We start from the raw sequence: 17894 nt of genomic DNA, 5'->3' as shown, positions 1-17894 counted from the left end.
TATAGGCCTTGCCGACGGACGAGCACGATCTGATCTCTCTGTCCGTCCAAGCTGCATGCGCATGCGCATCATGCCAAGCAGATCAGACACGGACATTGTTCGACGGTAGCCTACTATTAGCTATCGCTTATCATCACACCGTCAATTCGAACCATGATGATTGCGATCGAGACTGGAGCCGCTGCTTTGACGGACTCATCACACACACACACACACACACATGCGTGCGAGACTTGTTGAGCGGATCAAGCTGCGCAAGTCAACAGGAGGCCACTAGTTTGACAACACCTAACGATATGACGCATGGCTCGCGAGTGCCTGTGCAGCTAGCTGTGTGCTCACTCTCACTGTAGGTTGTAGCGCACGCTCAGGCAGCTGGCGGCGAGCTCGTTGCATGCCCTGTTCTTTTTTTTTCCATTGCTGGCATCGGTTTCACATCGGTCAGGTCAGAATTCTGAGGGTGAAAGACAGGATCACGACGAAACAGGTGATGTGATTTTGGACGGGCCATGAACCGCAACCGCAATCGGTACGTGTATCTTTCAAGATGGAACTGAAAACGTCAAGCATGTCCAGATTGGACATGGAGTCGATGCTTCTTTCAGTGTTTTCACTCGCCCGTCCAGCATGTCCACTGTCAAATCAAATCGAACCTTTTTTCTGTATATAAATACAGTTCTGCTCCTTGCTTGCTACCGCACTAATCTTGTTGTGCGAATTTGGCCCAGGTACAACTGGGCCTGAAATCTAGGCTTCTGAGTCTGAAGTGCTTGGGCCAGGCCCATCTACAACTTGTTTTGTGCGAATTCGGTCCATCTGAATCGCTGACGAAACACAACGTCACTAGCACGCGCCTCTACAGGCTCTCGCTTTGAGTACACGCAGGATGCCAGAAATTCCGGTGTTCTAGAAGGAACAAGTCAAAGCCATCTTCCCTCCTTGGTCATGAAGATTACTGGCCATCCGGAAAGCTCGCTCCGTCCTGTTGACCCATCGAGAAGATCTGCTTTGTTTTTCCTTTTTCCTTTTATTAATCATCAGGCGCGTGCTTGACCAACCGCTGATGAACCGGAATTTCCAAGGAGGCCAAAGCTAGTACATCTGTTGGGTAAAAACCCACGGAACTGCTTTGAACGAAGTGTGAAGCGTGGAACTGGTTTTCTGCAACGATCTTCTAGGCAATATTGCCCGCTGTTGATTGGTTTCCATATACAATGGAGATTGGAGAACACACAGGACGTCGTCCACCTGTTCTATTTTTTTTAAGACACAAATGGTTTGCGAGGACTTAACCGCCAAAACCTTGAACTCTTTGCAGTGTTTACGTCAGAGTTTTTTTTAAGGCTACGTGAGTTTCATGGCATTAAACAGACTGATATGGTATAGAATAGATCAGAGATGGTGGCAATTTCACGAGATGAAGACATCCGCACTGTTTCCGACAATGAAGCCTTGAAAATTATACTATCGAGCAACTACTGGATATCAAGCATTCAACCTGTTTTTTTTTTGGTCAGATATGATTTTGGCTTTTCCAATTCTGGTCATGTACACTATCGAAAACGTGTTTTTTTTTGTTGAGTTCTAAGAGGTTTGCCGAGTGCAAAATCTCAGGCACTCGGCAAAGAATTATTTGCCGAGTGTTACTCTCGGTGAAGAATGACAATCAACAACATCTCTGTGTTGTCGAGTGTGAAACTCTGTTCCGGTAGTGACACACTATTTATTTTCTCTCTTTTAATATTCAACATATTTGTTTGGCTTTAATCCGTACCGGGCTACTGGCTTCTACTACTTCTACGATATTTTTCTCTATGGATTGTAGCAATAGCAATCCGAACAGCTGACTTTAATCCAAAACGAACAGCTCTTGATATCAAGGCACTTGTAGTGATTTTGTTAACTTTAATCTCGTGGAGGCGTTCATAAGGCTTGAGTGCAAGGAGTGAGTATCGTGCTAGGACATATGAGTAGGAGTAGCTGTTAGTATGTGAACTTGTGAAGGTACTCAACTTTCACAAACCGGTTCCCGGACAACTCTATCCTTTGTGTTAGACAGAATTGTAATCCCTATCCTCTGGTGCCTCGGGTGGTTAGTTGGTTAGCCATAGATAGAGATTAGGCTATAGATAAGCCTCGGCTGTGTAATCTTAACCACCTGAAACTCTATCCGTGTATACACCCTTCGTCCGGTATACGGCGCTATATAAACATGCAACCTGCGGCCACCAATGGTGGTTGAACGCTTCATCCTATTAGGTTTACATGGTACCATAGCCAGCCTCTTTTTTCATCCATGGCGCATGAATTCTCCTCCACCATCCCCTCCTCCTTCTCAATTCCAGTTTCTGAAAAACTGAACCGCACGAATTACGTGCTCTGGCGTGCTCAAATCCTGCCGCCCATCCGCGCGGCGCAACTCGAAGACGTTCTCACGGGTGCTGATCCAAAGCCCCCGGCCCGTATCGCCAGCAAGATCGGCGATGCCTCGACGACCGAACCAAACCCCGAGTATGCTCGGTGGATTGCGCGTGATCAAGCAGTTTTGGGGTATCTCTTGTCGTCCCTGACACGAGATGTACTCACCAACGTCGCCACGCTGCCCTCTTCGGCCGAGGTATGGAGCACACTGGCCGCAACATATGCGTCCCGTACCCGTGCTCGCTCCGTCAATACGCGCATTGCGCTGGCAACCACAAAGAAAGGCACTGCCAACATGACGGACTTCTACACCAAGATGAAAGGCTATGCAGATGAGATGAGTGCTGCCGGACAGCCCCTTAACGACGAAGAGTTTGTATCCTATCTCCTCACTGGTCTTGATGAGGAACGCTACAATCCTCTCGTTTCATCTATTCTTACTCGCATAGAACCTGTTACACCTTCTGAATTACTCTCGCAAATGCTGAGTTATGAACTGCGCACGGAGAGGCAGTCGGGGGCCTCCTATCACTCATCCGTGAACGCGGCCTCCCGTGGTCGCGGATCTTCGTCGAACCGTGGCGCCAACAAATGGCGTGGACGCGGTCGCCCCCCGTCACGTGATCAATCATCTGTCATGTCACGCGGGGGCTCTTCTGGTGGATCCAACCGTCGCTCTTCCGCTGATTCATCTGGGGGCCAATCTCGTCCTCACTGTCAAATATGTTTCAAAATCGGACACACAGCCAACATCTGCTGGTACCGGTTTGACGAGGATTTCGTCCCTGATCAACGTCTTGCTGCATCTGCGACGACATTTCAAGCCAGTGATTCACAATGGTATTTAGACTCCGGTGCTACTGATCATATCACCGGCGAGCTTGATAAAATGACCGTGCATGAACGATATAATGGCATGGAACAAATCAAGGCGGCAAACGGCGCAGGTATGAATATTGACTGTATTGGCTCATCTGTCATACCTTCGTCCACCCGCCCTCTACACCTTCACAATATTCTTCATGTTCCCCTTACACAAAAAAATCTTGTGTCCATTCATAAGTTTACTCTAGACAATAATACATTTATTGAATTTCATCCTCATGTCTTTTTGATCAAGGACCAGGCCACGAGGAAGGTGCTGGTTCGCGGCCCCTGTAAGGGTGGTCTCTATCCCTTACCGACCCAGCTGAACCCCACTCAGAAGCTCCTTCTATCTGCCATCAAGTCTTCACCTCATCGCTGGCATGCTCGGCTAGGTCATCCGGCTCATGAGATCGTCCTTCGTGTCATTAGAGATAATGGTCTTTTATGTTCCACTCTAAATAATAAGTCATCCGTTTGTGATGCATGCATGCGTGCCAAGGCACGACAGCTTCCATATCCTATTTCGGTTAGTAGGTCTAGTGCTCCCCTGGATCTCATCTTTTCTGATGTTTGGGGTCCAGCAATTGATTCTTTCGGCAACAATAAATATTATATCAGTTTCATTGATGATTATAGTAAATTCACTTGGGTTTACTTGTTGCGTCACAAATCAGATGCATTCACTATATTTCATGAGTTTCAAAACCTTGTTGAACGCATGTTCAATCGTAAGATCATTGCTATGCAAACGGATTGGGGTGGTGAGTATGTTCGGCTCAACTCTCTTTTCCGGAAAATTGGCATCACTCATTTAGTCTCCTGCCCTCACGCTCATCAACAGAATGGCGTGGCCGAACGAAAACACCGACATATTGTTGAGGTAGGATTAGCTCTCTTAGCCACTGCATCTATGCCATTGAAATACTGGGATCAGGCTTTTCTCACTGCCGTCTACCTCATCAACAGAACACCCACCAAACTTCTAAATTTTGATACACCCCTTCATAAACTTCTTGGCTCCACACCTGATTACTCGGCCCTCCGCATTTTTGGGTGTGCCTGCTGGCCCAATTTACGTCCATACAATTCCCATAAGCTTCAATTTCGGTCTGTCCGATGTGTGTTCCTTGGCTATAGTGTTATGCACAAAGGCTACAAGTGCCTAGATATCTCTACAGGACGTATATACACATCTAGGGATGTTATATTTGATGAAAATATTTTTCCTTTTTCTGAACTTCATTCCACCGCGGGCGCCAGGTATACTGCTGATATTCTTCTTCCTGATCCTATTTCCACGGTTCCTGCAGATGAGCCTGCGGTCAATACTCATGCATGTGTTTTACCAATTGTTCCAAATATGTTGCCTCAGCCTGTTTTGCAGCCACTAACAATCCCGGGCGCAGAATCCTCCTCAGTTTCCCAACCAACAGAACCGGTCACAGCAGTCCCGGGAGTCTCCGTACCGGCGTCCTCCGCTCCTGCCGGATCGAATCCGGCGCTGCCTCGCCTCGAGCCGCTCCAGGCCGCACTCGACGCCATGCAACAACCAGACGCCGCGGTGGGCCCCGACATTCACGCGTCGATCAGTACGGACGGTGTTGTTGCGGATCCCGCCAATTCCGTGCGGATCCATCCCGAGGAAGCTGCTGCAGGCGCATCTACCTCTGTTTCAGCGCCTGATTTGCCGCTACCACCGGTACCTGTCTCCGCCGAATCTGCACAGGGGGCCGTGCCGAATTTTGCTCCACGCACCCGACTGCAAGCGGGGATTCGCAAGCCCAAGCGTTTTTCTGATGGCACGGTCCCATATGGCCTTGCTACAGTATCTGATCTGGAACCAACATCCCTACGGGAAGCATTGAGTAATAACAATTGGAAACATGCTATGGAATCTGAAATTGCTGCTCTTCAACGCAACAAGACTTGGCATCTCGTTCCTCCTGACAAGAACCGGAACTTGATAGATTGCAAGTGGGTATATAAAATCAAAAGACATCCTGATGGCTCTATTGATCGATACAAAGCTCGTCTTGTTGCCAAAGGGTTTAAACAGCGTTATGGCATTGATTATGATGACACGTTCAGTCCTGTCGTCAAGTTTGCTACTATTCGACTTGTTTTGTCTATTGCAGTGTCCAAAGGTTGGAGTCTACGCCAATTGGATGTACAGAACGCGTTTCTTCATGGTGTTCTAGAGGAAGAAGTGTTCATGAAGCAACCTCCTGGGTTTGAGGATCCTGTGGTTCCCTCTTATCATTGCAAGTTAGACAAAGCCCTCTATGGACTTAAACAGGCACCTCGTGCCTGGTATTCACGACTCAGCATGAAGCTACAAGCTTTGGGATTTATTCCATCTCCAGCCGACATATCACTTTTCATATTTCATCGTGGCTCGATCACTATTTATGTTCTTGTGTATGTGGATGACATTATTGTTACAAGCTCCTCACCGCAGGCCATTGATGCTCTGCTTACGGATCTCAAGCATGACTTTGCTCTTAAAGACCTTGGTAAGCTTCATTATTTCTTGGGCATTGAGGTAACGCATGTACCAGATGGTCTCATACTTCAACAACACAAATATGCTACTGATCTACTTCGCAAGTTTGGGATGTCTCAGTGCAAGCCAATGGCGACACCGATGTCTACTTCTGAGAAGCTGACAGCACACTCTGGTACTCCTCTCGATCACGATGATGTCACAAAATACAGAAGCATGGTTGGTGGTCTGCAATACCTCACACTCACTCGTCCTGACCTGTCGTTTGTTATTAACAAAGCTTGTCAGTACTTGCAATCACCCACCTCTACGCACATGGCAGCTGTAAAACGCATCATGCGATATGTTCAAGGCACTCTAACTATTGGTCACAAGATCCGTCAGTGTAACTCCACAATGCTCAGTGCGTTCTCAGATGCGGACTGGGTCGGGTGTGCTGATGATCGCAAGTCCACAGGTGGGTTTGCAGTTTTCTTTGGCTCAAATCTCATCTCCTGGTGTGCTAAGAAACAACCGACAGTATCTCGATCTAGTACCGAAGCAGAATATAAAGCTATGGCAAATGCTACGGCTGAGTTAATGTGGCTGCGCAGTTTGATCAAGGAGCTTCACATTCAAAGTCCCAAAGCTGCTCGTCTCTGGTGTGATAATATGGGTGCCAAGTACCTTGCTTCCAATCCGATATTTCATGGGCGCATGAAGCACGTTGAGGTGGATTATCACTTTGTTCGTGATGAAGTTGTTCGTCGGCTCTTGGATGTACGATTTATCTCTACCGATGATCAAGTCGCGGATGGCTTCACCAAACCAATTTCAGCTCAACGTCTGCATGAGTTTCGTCACAATCTCAACCTTCAGAACGGCTGAGATTGAGGGGGGGTGTTAGACAGAATTGTAATCCCTATCCTCTGGTGCCTCGGGTGGTTAGTTGGTTAGCCATAGATAGAGATTAGGCTATAGATAAAGATAAGCCTCGGCTGTGTAATCTTAACCACCTGAAACTCTATCCGTGTATACACCCTTCGCCCGGTATACGGCGCTATATAAACATGCAACCTGCGGCCACCAATGGTGGTTGAACGCTTCATCCTATTAGGTTTACACTTTGAACACCGAACAAAGTTTGAATTTGACAACTGATGCTCCACTCTAGATTCTACCCAGATGCGGGTGACCGTAGCGTTTCAAATCAGATTTTGACGTTGCAGATGGATCATGAAACCATGCATGTATGTTTTTTCACAGAACAGGAGGGGGTCCACAATAGCTGGAAAGTGTGCATTTTTCCCTCTAGGTACAATAGCGATCTATATAGCTTTCGTCGATAACAGAAAGTAGATTTTTTTACTATTTTTTTAGTTTTCTTACTGCGGCGGTTTAACAGAAATTTGCAACCTTCAATCGACATCCTTCGCTCCTGAAAGGTGGTGAAATGATCGCACGTGTTCCAAATGCTCCAACCCACTGGACTACCGACAGTGGTGCGCATCGACGTCCAGAAACCACCGCATCCATTCAGCATCGATGGAGCAAGCTGCAGTGGATAAGCATCGACCTAGGACCCACAAAACAGGAAAAGAAAAAAAACAAAATATTACTAGCTGCCTTTTCACTCTCCTCGTCCAAGCGGTTGGACGCTTGGACTGAGCTGAGTACCAAGAGGAACCAACCGTCATCAATGTCGGCATATTTTGATTGAGCACCGCACGGTGCAATGTGCAATTCGATGCTCGGAACTTCTCCCTGGCAACGCTGTGGCTACTCATGTACAAAGTCGATTAATAGTTTGTTGGCATCGATGTAGATGCCAAACATTAGAATGAACTATATGGTGATGCTCTCTATAGAGACATGGACGGTTCGCGGTTAGCGGCGGCTCCTACTCTGCGTATGTCCGCATAGATGGTAGCACAATTGCATGGGCTGCACATGCCAGATAGGCCACTTTACTGCTAAAAACAAGTAGGTTGTACCATCTGCATCACAATAGAACATGCACACATGGTGCAGTGCAGTGCAATGCAACTCTGGTGAATAATTCTGAACAGAAAGGAAATAGACTGGTATAGGCCAAAGGCATCTGACATATTTTTCAGCATGGATTGGAGTCTGCAATGCTGATATCAAGAGGCAAAGTTTCAGACTGAAACCTGTAAGAGCCGTCCGGTTTGAGTGGTACAACTAAATTTGAACACGCTCTGCTTAGTTGGCACACATTCAAAGGCAGTTTAAGTTATCCGCGCACATAGCAGTTTAAGGCATTTGAGCTTGTTTGCAATGCTGTTGGAGAGCCAATCACAAAAGAGCGATCTTAAATTCTTAACAGAAGATAAAAGAGCGATCTTATGTTTTAGCTAAGAGGAAAAGGCTTCCAAATCCACTTGAAAGCAGGATAAACACCAAATTTAGAGATGCCCATTTGCCACCTCCGCCCGCACGTGACAGGCATATTCACAATTCCGGGCCGACGAGGCAACGCAAGCACCTGGCACACGGCTCATCCTGGATCGCATTGGCTGCAGGAGGCCGAAGCACGAATGTTGTGTTCCATACGTATGTACAGGATGACACTACACGTTCACTCTGGCACACATTCACAGACGCAGAGGGAGTGGACGGACAGACGCGGCGATCGGTATGCACAGCTTCTCGAGCCAAAACTTGGGCGCGGATGAGCCCCCTGCACTGCACTGCACTGCCGGTCTGCACCACGAAGACCGCCGCGCCGTGCATCTTCAGGTTCCTTCCTTCCAATTCCACCTCCACCCAGCGGGGACGGCGATACTAGGAGCAGATGGGTGTCATATCATGCATTGCTTCAGTGCCTTGGGCGTCTGGCCTCCCTTCAGTCTTACCTGCATAAGTTTGAACCAAGGGTTTAGTAAACGTACGACACATCTCTTTTTTTCTCTGGTGGTGGTGGTGGTGACAGTTGAGGCGTGTGTGTGCTTAGAATAGAAGAAAAGAAATAACGGCCGAGTTTTCAGTTCACTCTCATGACAGCTAGAATCTGAACAAGTCTCTGGGATTCCCACGCCAAAACGAACTAGGATGTATCAAGGCGCTACCTCGACAGTGATAGGCCAAGATGTATGCATTCACAGTTGTGCTGTCAATTGAGGGGGGCCCCTGTTCATGGGGTCGCTGCTATTTTGTAGATATTTCTAGAAGAGGGTGGCCTGGCCTGGGGATCTTGCTCCTAGAGGACCTGTCCTGATCGGCAAGCTGCTACCTGCTACTGTGACGTCCAAGGCGTGGAAGGCGTGTTCAAGTCAGGCGAGCGGGCTGTTTCTTCGTGAGATTCGTCTGCGGGTGTCTAAGGTGGGTAGTTGAAAATTGACTCCGCCCGTTCATGGAAGAGGATACCGTGGTCTGTTTCGCTGTGTGAAGAATGTGAGCTCAGGTCTACAGGCAGATGGGTCCAGGCCGTTCTGGATAGAAACAGCACGAGCGGTGTTGTGCTGACAGCTGGGACTGCCTGGCAATGGCATGGCCGGCAAAAGCAGATTCCATGGCGGAACTCGGATTGTCCAGCGCGTTTACAACGTCTTTTTAGCCGAAAGCTAGCTGGTGGTTCGATCCACCCCCAGCAATTTCCGAGATTATTCAGCAGAATCCTGCCTTCACCTAAAAGCACGAATTGCAAAGCGCGGCCCATGGTGCGTGTTCGTGTCTGTTTCTGACTGAATTTTTTCTCCCTGAGGCCTTGTTCGTTTATGTCGGATTGTAACCGGAATCGTTCCAACTAATCAAAGTTTATATAAATTAGAGAAGCAATCCGGTTAGGATTCGTTCCGACCCACCAATCCGATAGAAACGAACAAGGGCTGAGTTTGAAGGCAATAAACTGAAGAAGTGCAGTGTTGTTTACACTACAGTGAGGGAAGTAAAGAGAGAGAGAGGGGACTCACCGCTTCGACGTCGATTCTGTAGACTAGCTGCAGGCGTCGTCGCTCGCGGCATGACGCGCGGTACGCCATGGCGAGGTGGGCGACGGCGAGCGCGAGCGACATGAGGAACAAGGCCTCGACGGCGACGAGCTGGCCGTTGCCCCGCCACACGGGCGCGGCGCCGAAGACGGCGACGGCCTTGGCGAGGACGTAGCAGACGGAGGCGGCGCTGCAGGCGACGGCGACCCACCTGTATGCGGCGCCGCCGCCTCCGGCCGCGGCGTACGCGCAGAGGATGAGGAGGGAGCGCGCGGCGGAGAGCGCGGGGAGGTCGGCGAGCGAGGAGGCGAAGCGGAAGGGCCTGGCCTGGGCGGCGAGCGCGGCGGCGAAGGAGGCGGAGGAGGGCGGCTGCGCGCGGAGGAAGCTGGAGAGCAGCGCGGGCGGCAGGAGCAGGTCCAGCAGCACGACCAGCAGCGGCGGCGCGCACACGAGCAGCAGCGACGCCAGCATCGCCACGATGAAGAAGGCCGTCTTCAGCCACCGCCACGGCCGCGCCCACAGACGCTCGCCGTGCACCAGGGGTAGCGGTAGCGGCAGCGGCAGCTTTGTCTTCTCCATCGCGGGCCGGGCTGGGCTGAGGTCTGAGGACCGCCGATCAAAATCGCTGTCCGCTATCCGCCAGAGAGGAGCGCGGTGTGGTTTGGCGGCGGCGGCTGCGGGTTCGGTGGTGGGAGGGTGGATTCGGTCGGGGGCGAGGCGAGCTTTTAAGCGAGCGAGGTGGGGGAGTTGGGATGGGTGGAGAACTGGAGAGGAGCCGGAGGTGGGGAGGTTTCTGCGCGAGCCGCCGAGGTGGTCTCTCAGGTCAGAGTCAGACATGGTGGTTTGGGAGAGATTTGACCGTCCGGGTGGCCCCACGGCCACGGCAGCGCAACAACGGGCCGCAAGGTGGTGGGGCTGGGGCGGGTGGTGCGTGCCGTGCGTCGCCACGCTGCCGCTGCGTCAGCGGCTGCGTGGCCGCGTGGGATGGGGTTGAGAAGCTTCCGCTGGCCTGGCTGGGGCCCTCGGCTGCGCTTGCGGCGCGGCTGGGACGGGATGCAACCGGACGGACGTCACGGGTTGGGCGCGGACTGCCGGTACTGTTTCCGTGGCGCTTGTTAAAGTCTACTCAGTGGTAATCAGATTGAGAGAGACAAAATGACAGAACCGTTATTTGTATTCCACAGATCATTACACTTATATACAGTGGCGAAGCTAGAGTAAATTAGGGGAGGGTGCATATACCTTGAGGGTGCATAATAACAATTTATAGGTGGTGCATATATGGTGAAAATTTGGTCCAAACCACTATATTTCCAAATTTTCGTGGGTGCATGTGCACCCCTAGTTTCTATGTAGCTTCGCCCCTGCTTATATACAAGTGAAGGGGTGTATCCCAAGAGGTGTGTCCCTTGGGGAAAACTGTCGCACCCCCTTGGATTGATCACATATATAATATTTTGTAACACTCCCCCTTGATCAATCCAACTTCATTTGATGATCTGTCAGATGTTCTTCTAAGATCTTATCTCCTCAAAAACCCTGTGGGAAAAATAAGGAGTACACAATGTCTTTTGGATAATGAGAATAATCTCACACGAACTCCAAAAGAAAATATGCTTGTAATCATCATTCGTAAAAACCCCTGTGGGGAAAAGTCAATGATGAAGCATATAGCTTAGTTGATATTACCTCGTTAAAAACTTTGGATGAGAAAACCTTAACAAGGCAAAACTCATACAAAGAAAAGAGTGTAATATGATGGACAAAACAGGTCAAATATCACGGAGAATTTCTCCCCCTGGTTCTTGCAATCACTTAAATCTTCTCATACCAACCACTTTAACATATTTCCGAAACGTGGAGCATGGTAGAGATTTTGTGAATAGATCAGCAAGATTATCACAAGACTTTGTTTGCAAGATGTTAATATTTCTATTTTCCTGTTTCCATCTGAACAACACAAGCTCAATTATCCTTATAGATAATTGTCGGTGATTCAATCGAATCATGGTACGTTGTTCTCCAATGGACCTCTAGCCCAAAGAACAATAATATGTCTATAGCCATCATCTCAAAAACCCCAGTGGGGAAAATAAATGATGAGACATATAACTCAGGCTAATATTTCTCCAAGATAATCTAGTCAGAAAATCTGAGAAATTAACATATCAGCCGAGTCTCCTTAAAAACCCAACGGGAAAAATAAGGAGAGTAGTCATATTCTATTGTTGATCCATTTGAACTCTAGGGATATAAACTCATATCCTAGTTCAAATACAACAATAACTATGTCATAATGTATCATCCTTGAAAACCTCTACGGGAAAAACAGATGATACGACATAGGCCTTGTGTTGATGTTGCCTCATTAAAAACTTTGAATGAGAAACCCAAACAGGGGAAAACTCATGCAAAGAAAAGAATACAACATTATGCAGAAACAAGTTCTTCAGATCAAGAGGAAACTCCCCCTGATCTTTACAAATCACTAAGTCATCCCATACCTGCTCTCAAACACATCTAAAATGTGGAGTAAGTAGAGACTTAGTTCGTAACTTGTTTTTCATCTAAACAACACAAAGTAATATTATCTTCATAGATAATAAGGTCACTGATATAAAATCATGACCACCACATACCCTCTGTATGTAGTATATCATTCTGTACAATCCCACGAAGTGTACTATAGAATGATTAGTGTAAGTGACCATTAATCTCTGTTGATTAACATTTATCAAACAGTAGGTCCAACTTACCAGAAGTATGTCATTGATCTTGTACCTGGGGATCTTCTATAGATATCCAAGATCAGTATATCCAAACATAAGGAGAGCATGAGTACATCTGGAGATCATAACTCGATCTCATGTGTTGTTAGCTAGCAAATCTTTGCAAAGCAATATCCGGCCGGATGCTCTTGCAAGATACAATAGCACATCTCATGATCGGAAAGAATCAAATAACAATGATTCTCTCATATTGAATTTCTTCAATATATGTTGGATATAGACAATTTTGTATCCAAGATACTCAAGTTAGTTTACTTTGAATTGAAAATCTCTTTCAATTCATATCCTCTATCTCGAACTCTGTCGATAAGTAATGTATGTTTAAAATATGTTGCACATATTTACACTGAACATACCATACTTTGTGTATCCTTTCAGAAGGAAGGATTCACTAGGTCAAATGTACCATATTTGACCAGGATGCTCTAAGTCACAAAGACTTTCCAAGCATTGCAAATTTGTGATTGGTGATTATGTACTTGGAATCCTTCAAAACTCCATAAATACCATAATCCAGTGACCACATATGCATATGTTGTCACTACATCTATCAACTGCATAGATAGATGATTTACTGCCCATATTATTGTATCGGAATTTTACTACTCACGGTAAAAGAGAATTTATAGCATTAAAATAATGCTTGGGTTTGCGTATAAACCCAGTTGCTACTAGCCATGCTTTCTCACCACCTCATTGTTTCCAAGTCCATGAAAACAAACTTGTATCCATAGTAAGATACCTTGAAGTGAAAATAAGTTAACACTTCTTTCCGGTGAGCAAGGCTATCTCTGCAACATTATATCACTCAACAAGATCCAATTTGAGCATACTCGTGCTCTGCTATGGCCATAGTCTTTTGGATCACTTGGAGTGCATATACAATTGCTGAGATGTATGTGTCGACACTTGTAGCTTTTAAATAACACAATTCTCCAGTTGACATAAAGTCATTTTTTATGTACCCTTATGATTCCTCGTGAAATCCCAAAACGAGAATCAAGGGCTTCCGATAACCTAGCCTCATCAGTGCGCACTGAGCTAGGTTGTGAATGTCCTCCATTCACAGGATAATCAATATCCTTTAGGTGTCCACCAACACTAGGTTGGTTACCAACGAATAGATGGTCTGCATTTACTATCTCAGAAGGTATAGCCTTCAGCTGCTTGCAAGCATCTTAATCCCAATTTGTGACCATACTTCTCCCCCTCTTATTTACAACAACGTTGCAATAGGGAGTTTAGTGGTGTTCTATTTAACCACTCTTTCTGGCACTTCCACATAGGATTAATTTGAGTGACACCTCATAGTAAATGCACATGGCAGTCAATTTGCAACTTCTTGCAAATCATTCGAACCCAAAGGTTCGGTTTTAGTACGTGATCCTGAGCCTGAATGCTTACTGCATTCATTATAATTTCCTGGCATTCATTTTTGGTACTTGAAATCTCCCCCTAATGCCTGGAAAAGCTCATGATTCAAGCAAGCGTACGGGCCATAAATAGATTCTCATGAAGAGATTCTAAAACTTAATGATCGACGGAGAATGAATTCTCACATAGATCCCCAGTTTTCTGTGTGCCCATACATGTACGCTGTGGTGGTGAGATTGGGAACATACCCAATGTACGCATGGGAAATCTTTCATGGATTCCCACGTACTAAAACCATAGGGGAACTTATACATGCAGTTAATCACAAGTCAGGAGCGTGCAAAACTTCCTGACTCCAACCATAACTAGTTGGAAATGACAATTCATTACTGATGGTCATTAATGATCTGAAATTTTTGAATCTATCACAGATTCATCATATCCTTTATGGATATCATTCTTAATACCAAGACAAACAATCATCATTGTAAGCAGATTTGGTAAATTCAGCAGTGTGGAGGCTAATGTGCTCAAGCTTGAGACATTATTACTTAATGGTCATGTGTTGTCCAAAGGACACACTTCAGGTCATCATATAGATGCACCAAATAACCATATAAAGCCTTCAATGTCCATACCATCTATGTAATGGACCACACTCGTTCCTTTGAAACAATTCAAAGAACTTAACCAATTCAGATCAGATTTTAAGATAAGAGGGATTTAAAATCTCATTCCCAATGATACTCATCAAGTATCCATCTTATGGGAAAAACATGACCAACAGAATTGTCCATAACTTTTCATTTCATCCCAATAATGGAATTACCAATTCAGTCTTACCCAGCATGGTAAGTATCATCACATGAAAAGTTATAACATATGCAACACTTTGTATGGGAGGATGCATGTAGAATACAGTCCATAAGAAATGTTTCTGAGAAACATATGCAATATCCATCACTATCACCTTGTGTTTCCACATGATAGAAATTATATGGATATCTCTATAATATGGAAGATAAATTAGGATATATCAACACATCCTTGATACTTCCATTACCAAAAGGGGACTAGATATTAACATATCATGATATCGCATGAAGCGATTGTCAAAATATTATTTCCTCTTTCCAAAGGAAAATCAGAATATTTTGTTTCCCCATATATAGAGTTTGTGGCTCAATTCTCCACATTGCATGTTTCTTCCTCAATTGGAAGAATCCTTGTACAAGTTTGCACAACTCAAATTAATGAGTCTTCAACTCCCTTGATGAGTTGGTTCAACTCTAATCGATGAGCTTGTTCAACTCAAATCACATGAGTGATCAACTCCAATCGATGAGTTTGTTTAACTCAAATTCATATGAGTTTTTACACTCAAATCACATGAGTGTGTTCAACTCACATCGCATGAGTTGAACCTATCACAACTTCAATTATGAGATTATACCAAATCTCATGCATCATTTAAATAGTACTCAAAAGCAAATCATCTAACAAAGTGGTCTTCTCTTAGAAAAAGAAGTGTTGTTACATGATTAGTCCAAATCATGGTTTACACGACTAACCACTGTTATCATGTTAGATGGAAGATTGAAGTACACTTCATATCTTAGCTTTCATGAGTAGTATGCATCTATTGGGATTTCATATACAAGATTAGATGCCTGGGCATACAACACTATATCATGTATAGTGTAATGACAAAAGAGTTTGTCATACTCATTGCCCTTTCATTTTTAATGTGCTTGTATATTTGCTATCAAGCAAAATATATGAATACAAAGTGTTAGTCTACAACATAATGTACACACATACTCATAAGTCCACAAGTCTTATGATTTTCTTTGCTATTCATTTTGGGCTTGCACATCAGGCCACAAAAGCACATTAGTTCTTTTCATAAGAACCGTAAGAGAAAGCGAGCATCTCATTTCCTCCAAAATGAGAGGCGAATTCCCATATCATGCAAAAATGAAATGATCATATCCAATGAACATTAAGGATAATTAAGCCCATTAGGCGAGTTCATCAAACTCTATTAAATTATTATTCTTCAAATGGCTTAACCATTTTATCATGCCGCAAAATATATCATATATTTATATGTTGGAGAATTCTAGGTATCACATAAAGTGTACCAAATGATTTTTGAAAAATTGGTGGACACAACGTAGATAGTCTCCATGTAATGAAACAATGGAGTAGATCTCTCAGTAGTGGGCAAACTTATGCTGCCTGAAAGCATGGTCTCTGGGCAGATATATTCAAGGAACATACCATAGCCAATGCTTAGGACTCCACTACCCTGTGCTTGACCAAATTTTCAAAAACAAAATGGTAATCACCATAAAGGTGAATAACCAACATCACATCTCCAACATATCTACTTGGAAGAACACATAGGTAATCATCATAGCCATATGATGTAGACCTCTTACTGATGGGCAAATAACATTTTGCTGTCTAAAAGCTTGGTCTCTGGGCAAATAAATTCCAAGAACTTATTGCAGCCAAAGCCTAGATCTCCATCATGTGTTGAATAATCCCAAGTTGAAGATATGTGTCATATTTTGCAAGAATTCATTGTTTAATTAAGTAGTACTTAATTAAAAGAATTCTTTTAGTTGTCATCATGACTGCAGCGTCTAGCCTGGCTCCATAGCCCGTGACGCCTGCATGGTCCGTGATCTTTTGGGTAGCACGTATAGGTAATCATCTCGAAAGATGTAGACCTCATAGTGATAGGCATTTTAAATGCGGCCTAAAGCACGGTCTCTGGGCTACTAAACTCGATAAAGAATTTAGCGCAGCCAGTGCCTAGGACTCCATCACCCTATGCTTTTCCAAAAATGCAATATCATTTTGCATGAAGACCATTAAATTTCGACTTATTAATGTGCTATGTTTTCCATACAAACATAAAAGAATGCAAAATTGTCGGTGTTTCGAGACCGGGGGGTCCCCGAGCCGACGAGTGAGAGTGCCGCGTGCCCCAGCCCAGATGGGTCGAGCGCGTGGGCGAGCGCGAAGGGGGGAAGAGAGAGCGAGGTCGGTGGTCGGAGCCGGGTCGAGATTCCCGCGGCCTTCGTGTTCGTCCCGCGCCCAGGTCGGGTGCGCTTGCAGTAGGGGGTTACAAGCGTCCGCACGGGTGAGGGGAGCGAGCGGCCCCAAGAGAGCGCCTGCCCCTGCCCTCGTTCCCGCGAGGCCAACCTTCTCTAAGAAGGCCCTGGTCCTTCCTTTTATAGGCATAAGGAGAGGATCCAGGTGTACAAAATGGGGGTGTAGCAAGGTGCTACGTGTCTAGCGAGGGAGAGCTAGTGCCCTAAGTACATGCCAAGGTGGCAGCCGGAGAGGTCTTGGCGCCCAGCCGGTGTGGCGTCGTGGCTGTCGGAGGAGTAACGGAGCCTGGTGGAGGGACAGCTGTTGGAACGGCTGTGCCCTTGCTGACGTCTCCCTGCTTTCGTAAGGGAGCTGAGAGCCGCCGTCGTCATGGGCCTAGTGGGGCGCCATCATTGCCTATCTGGCGGAGCTGACCAGATGGGACGCCGGTCTTGTTCTCTGCGGCCTGAGTCATCTCGGGGTAGGGTGATGATGGCGCTTCCTGTTGATGTGGCGGTCTCGTGCCCTAGGTCGGGCGTCGTGGAGGCTCCTCCGAAGTCGAGGTCGAGTCTATCCTGCATGGCCGAGGCCGAACCTGAGCTCCTGGGTCGGGCGAGGCGGAGGTCGTTCGGCAGAGGCCAGGGCGGAGTCCGAGCCCTGGGTCGGGCGAAGCGGAGTTCGTCGTCTTCCGGGGCCTTAGCCCGAGTCCGAGCCCTGGGTCGGGCGGAGCGGAGTTCGCCGTCTTCCGGGGCCTTAGCCCGAGTACGCCGTCTTCCGGGGCCTTAGCCCGAGTCCGAGCCCTGGGTCGAGCGGAGCGGAGTTCGCCATCTTCCGGGGCCTTAGCCCGAGTCCGAGCCCTGGGTCGGGCGGAGCGGAGTTCGCCGTCTTCCGGGGCCGTGGCCCGAG

The 17894-nt window shown here is 46.6% G+C and overlaps 1 protein-coding gene and 1 non-coding gene across 2 annotated transcripts; one reads left to right on the top strand and one right to left on the bottom strand.

Moving 5' to 3' along the window:
- The first annotated feature begins 2776 nt into the window (after positions 1-2776).
- LOC111590719 (small nucleolar RNA Z247) lies at positions 2777-2918 on the top strand. Its single transcript, XR_004855760.1, has one exon. It is a non-coding gene; the product is annotated as a small nucleolar RNA Z247 (small nucleolar RNA).
- A 5187-nt stretch (positions 2919-8105) lies between these two features.
- Positions 8106-10470, bottom strand: LOC100216915 (hydrolase). The gene is made up of 2 exons (NM_001143301.1): positions 9703-10470; positions 8106-8646 (listed from the first exon to the last, which is right to left on the bottom strand). Exons 1-2 carry the CDS (start codon positions 10297-10299, stop codon positions 8593-8595), a joined length of 651 nt encoding a protein of 216 aa, NP_001136773.1. The 5' UTR covers positions 10300-10470; the 3' UTR covers positions 8106-8592.
- Positions 10471-17894: the final 7424 nt, after the last annotated feature.

This window comes from Zea mays, chromosome 1 (genome assembly GCF_902167145.1).
Source record: "Zea mays cultivar B73 chromosome 1, Zm-B73-REFERENCE-NAM-5.0, whole genome shotgun sequence".
Classification (NCBI taxonomy): Eukaryota; Viridiplantae; Streptophyta; class Magnoliopsida; order Poales; family Poaceae; genus Zea; species Zea mays.
Note: the sequence above shows the minus strand (reverse complement) of the source record. Positions and strands in the feature narration are given on the sequence as shown.

Coding starts and splice junctions, on each gene's coding strand:
- LOC100216915 (NM_001143301.1), bottom strand. CDS start 10,299: ATGGAGAAGACAAAGCTGCCGCTGCCGCTACCGCTACCCCTGGTGCAC. Junction 8,647..9,702: donor ACAGAATCGACGTCGAAGCG/GTGAGTCCCCTC, acceptor AAACTTATGCAG/GTAAGACTGAAGGGAGGCCA.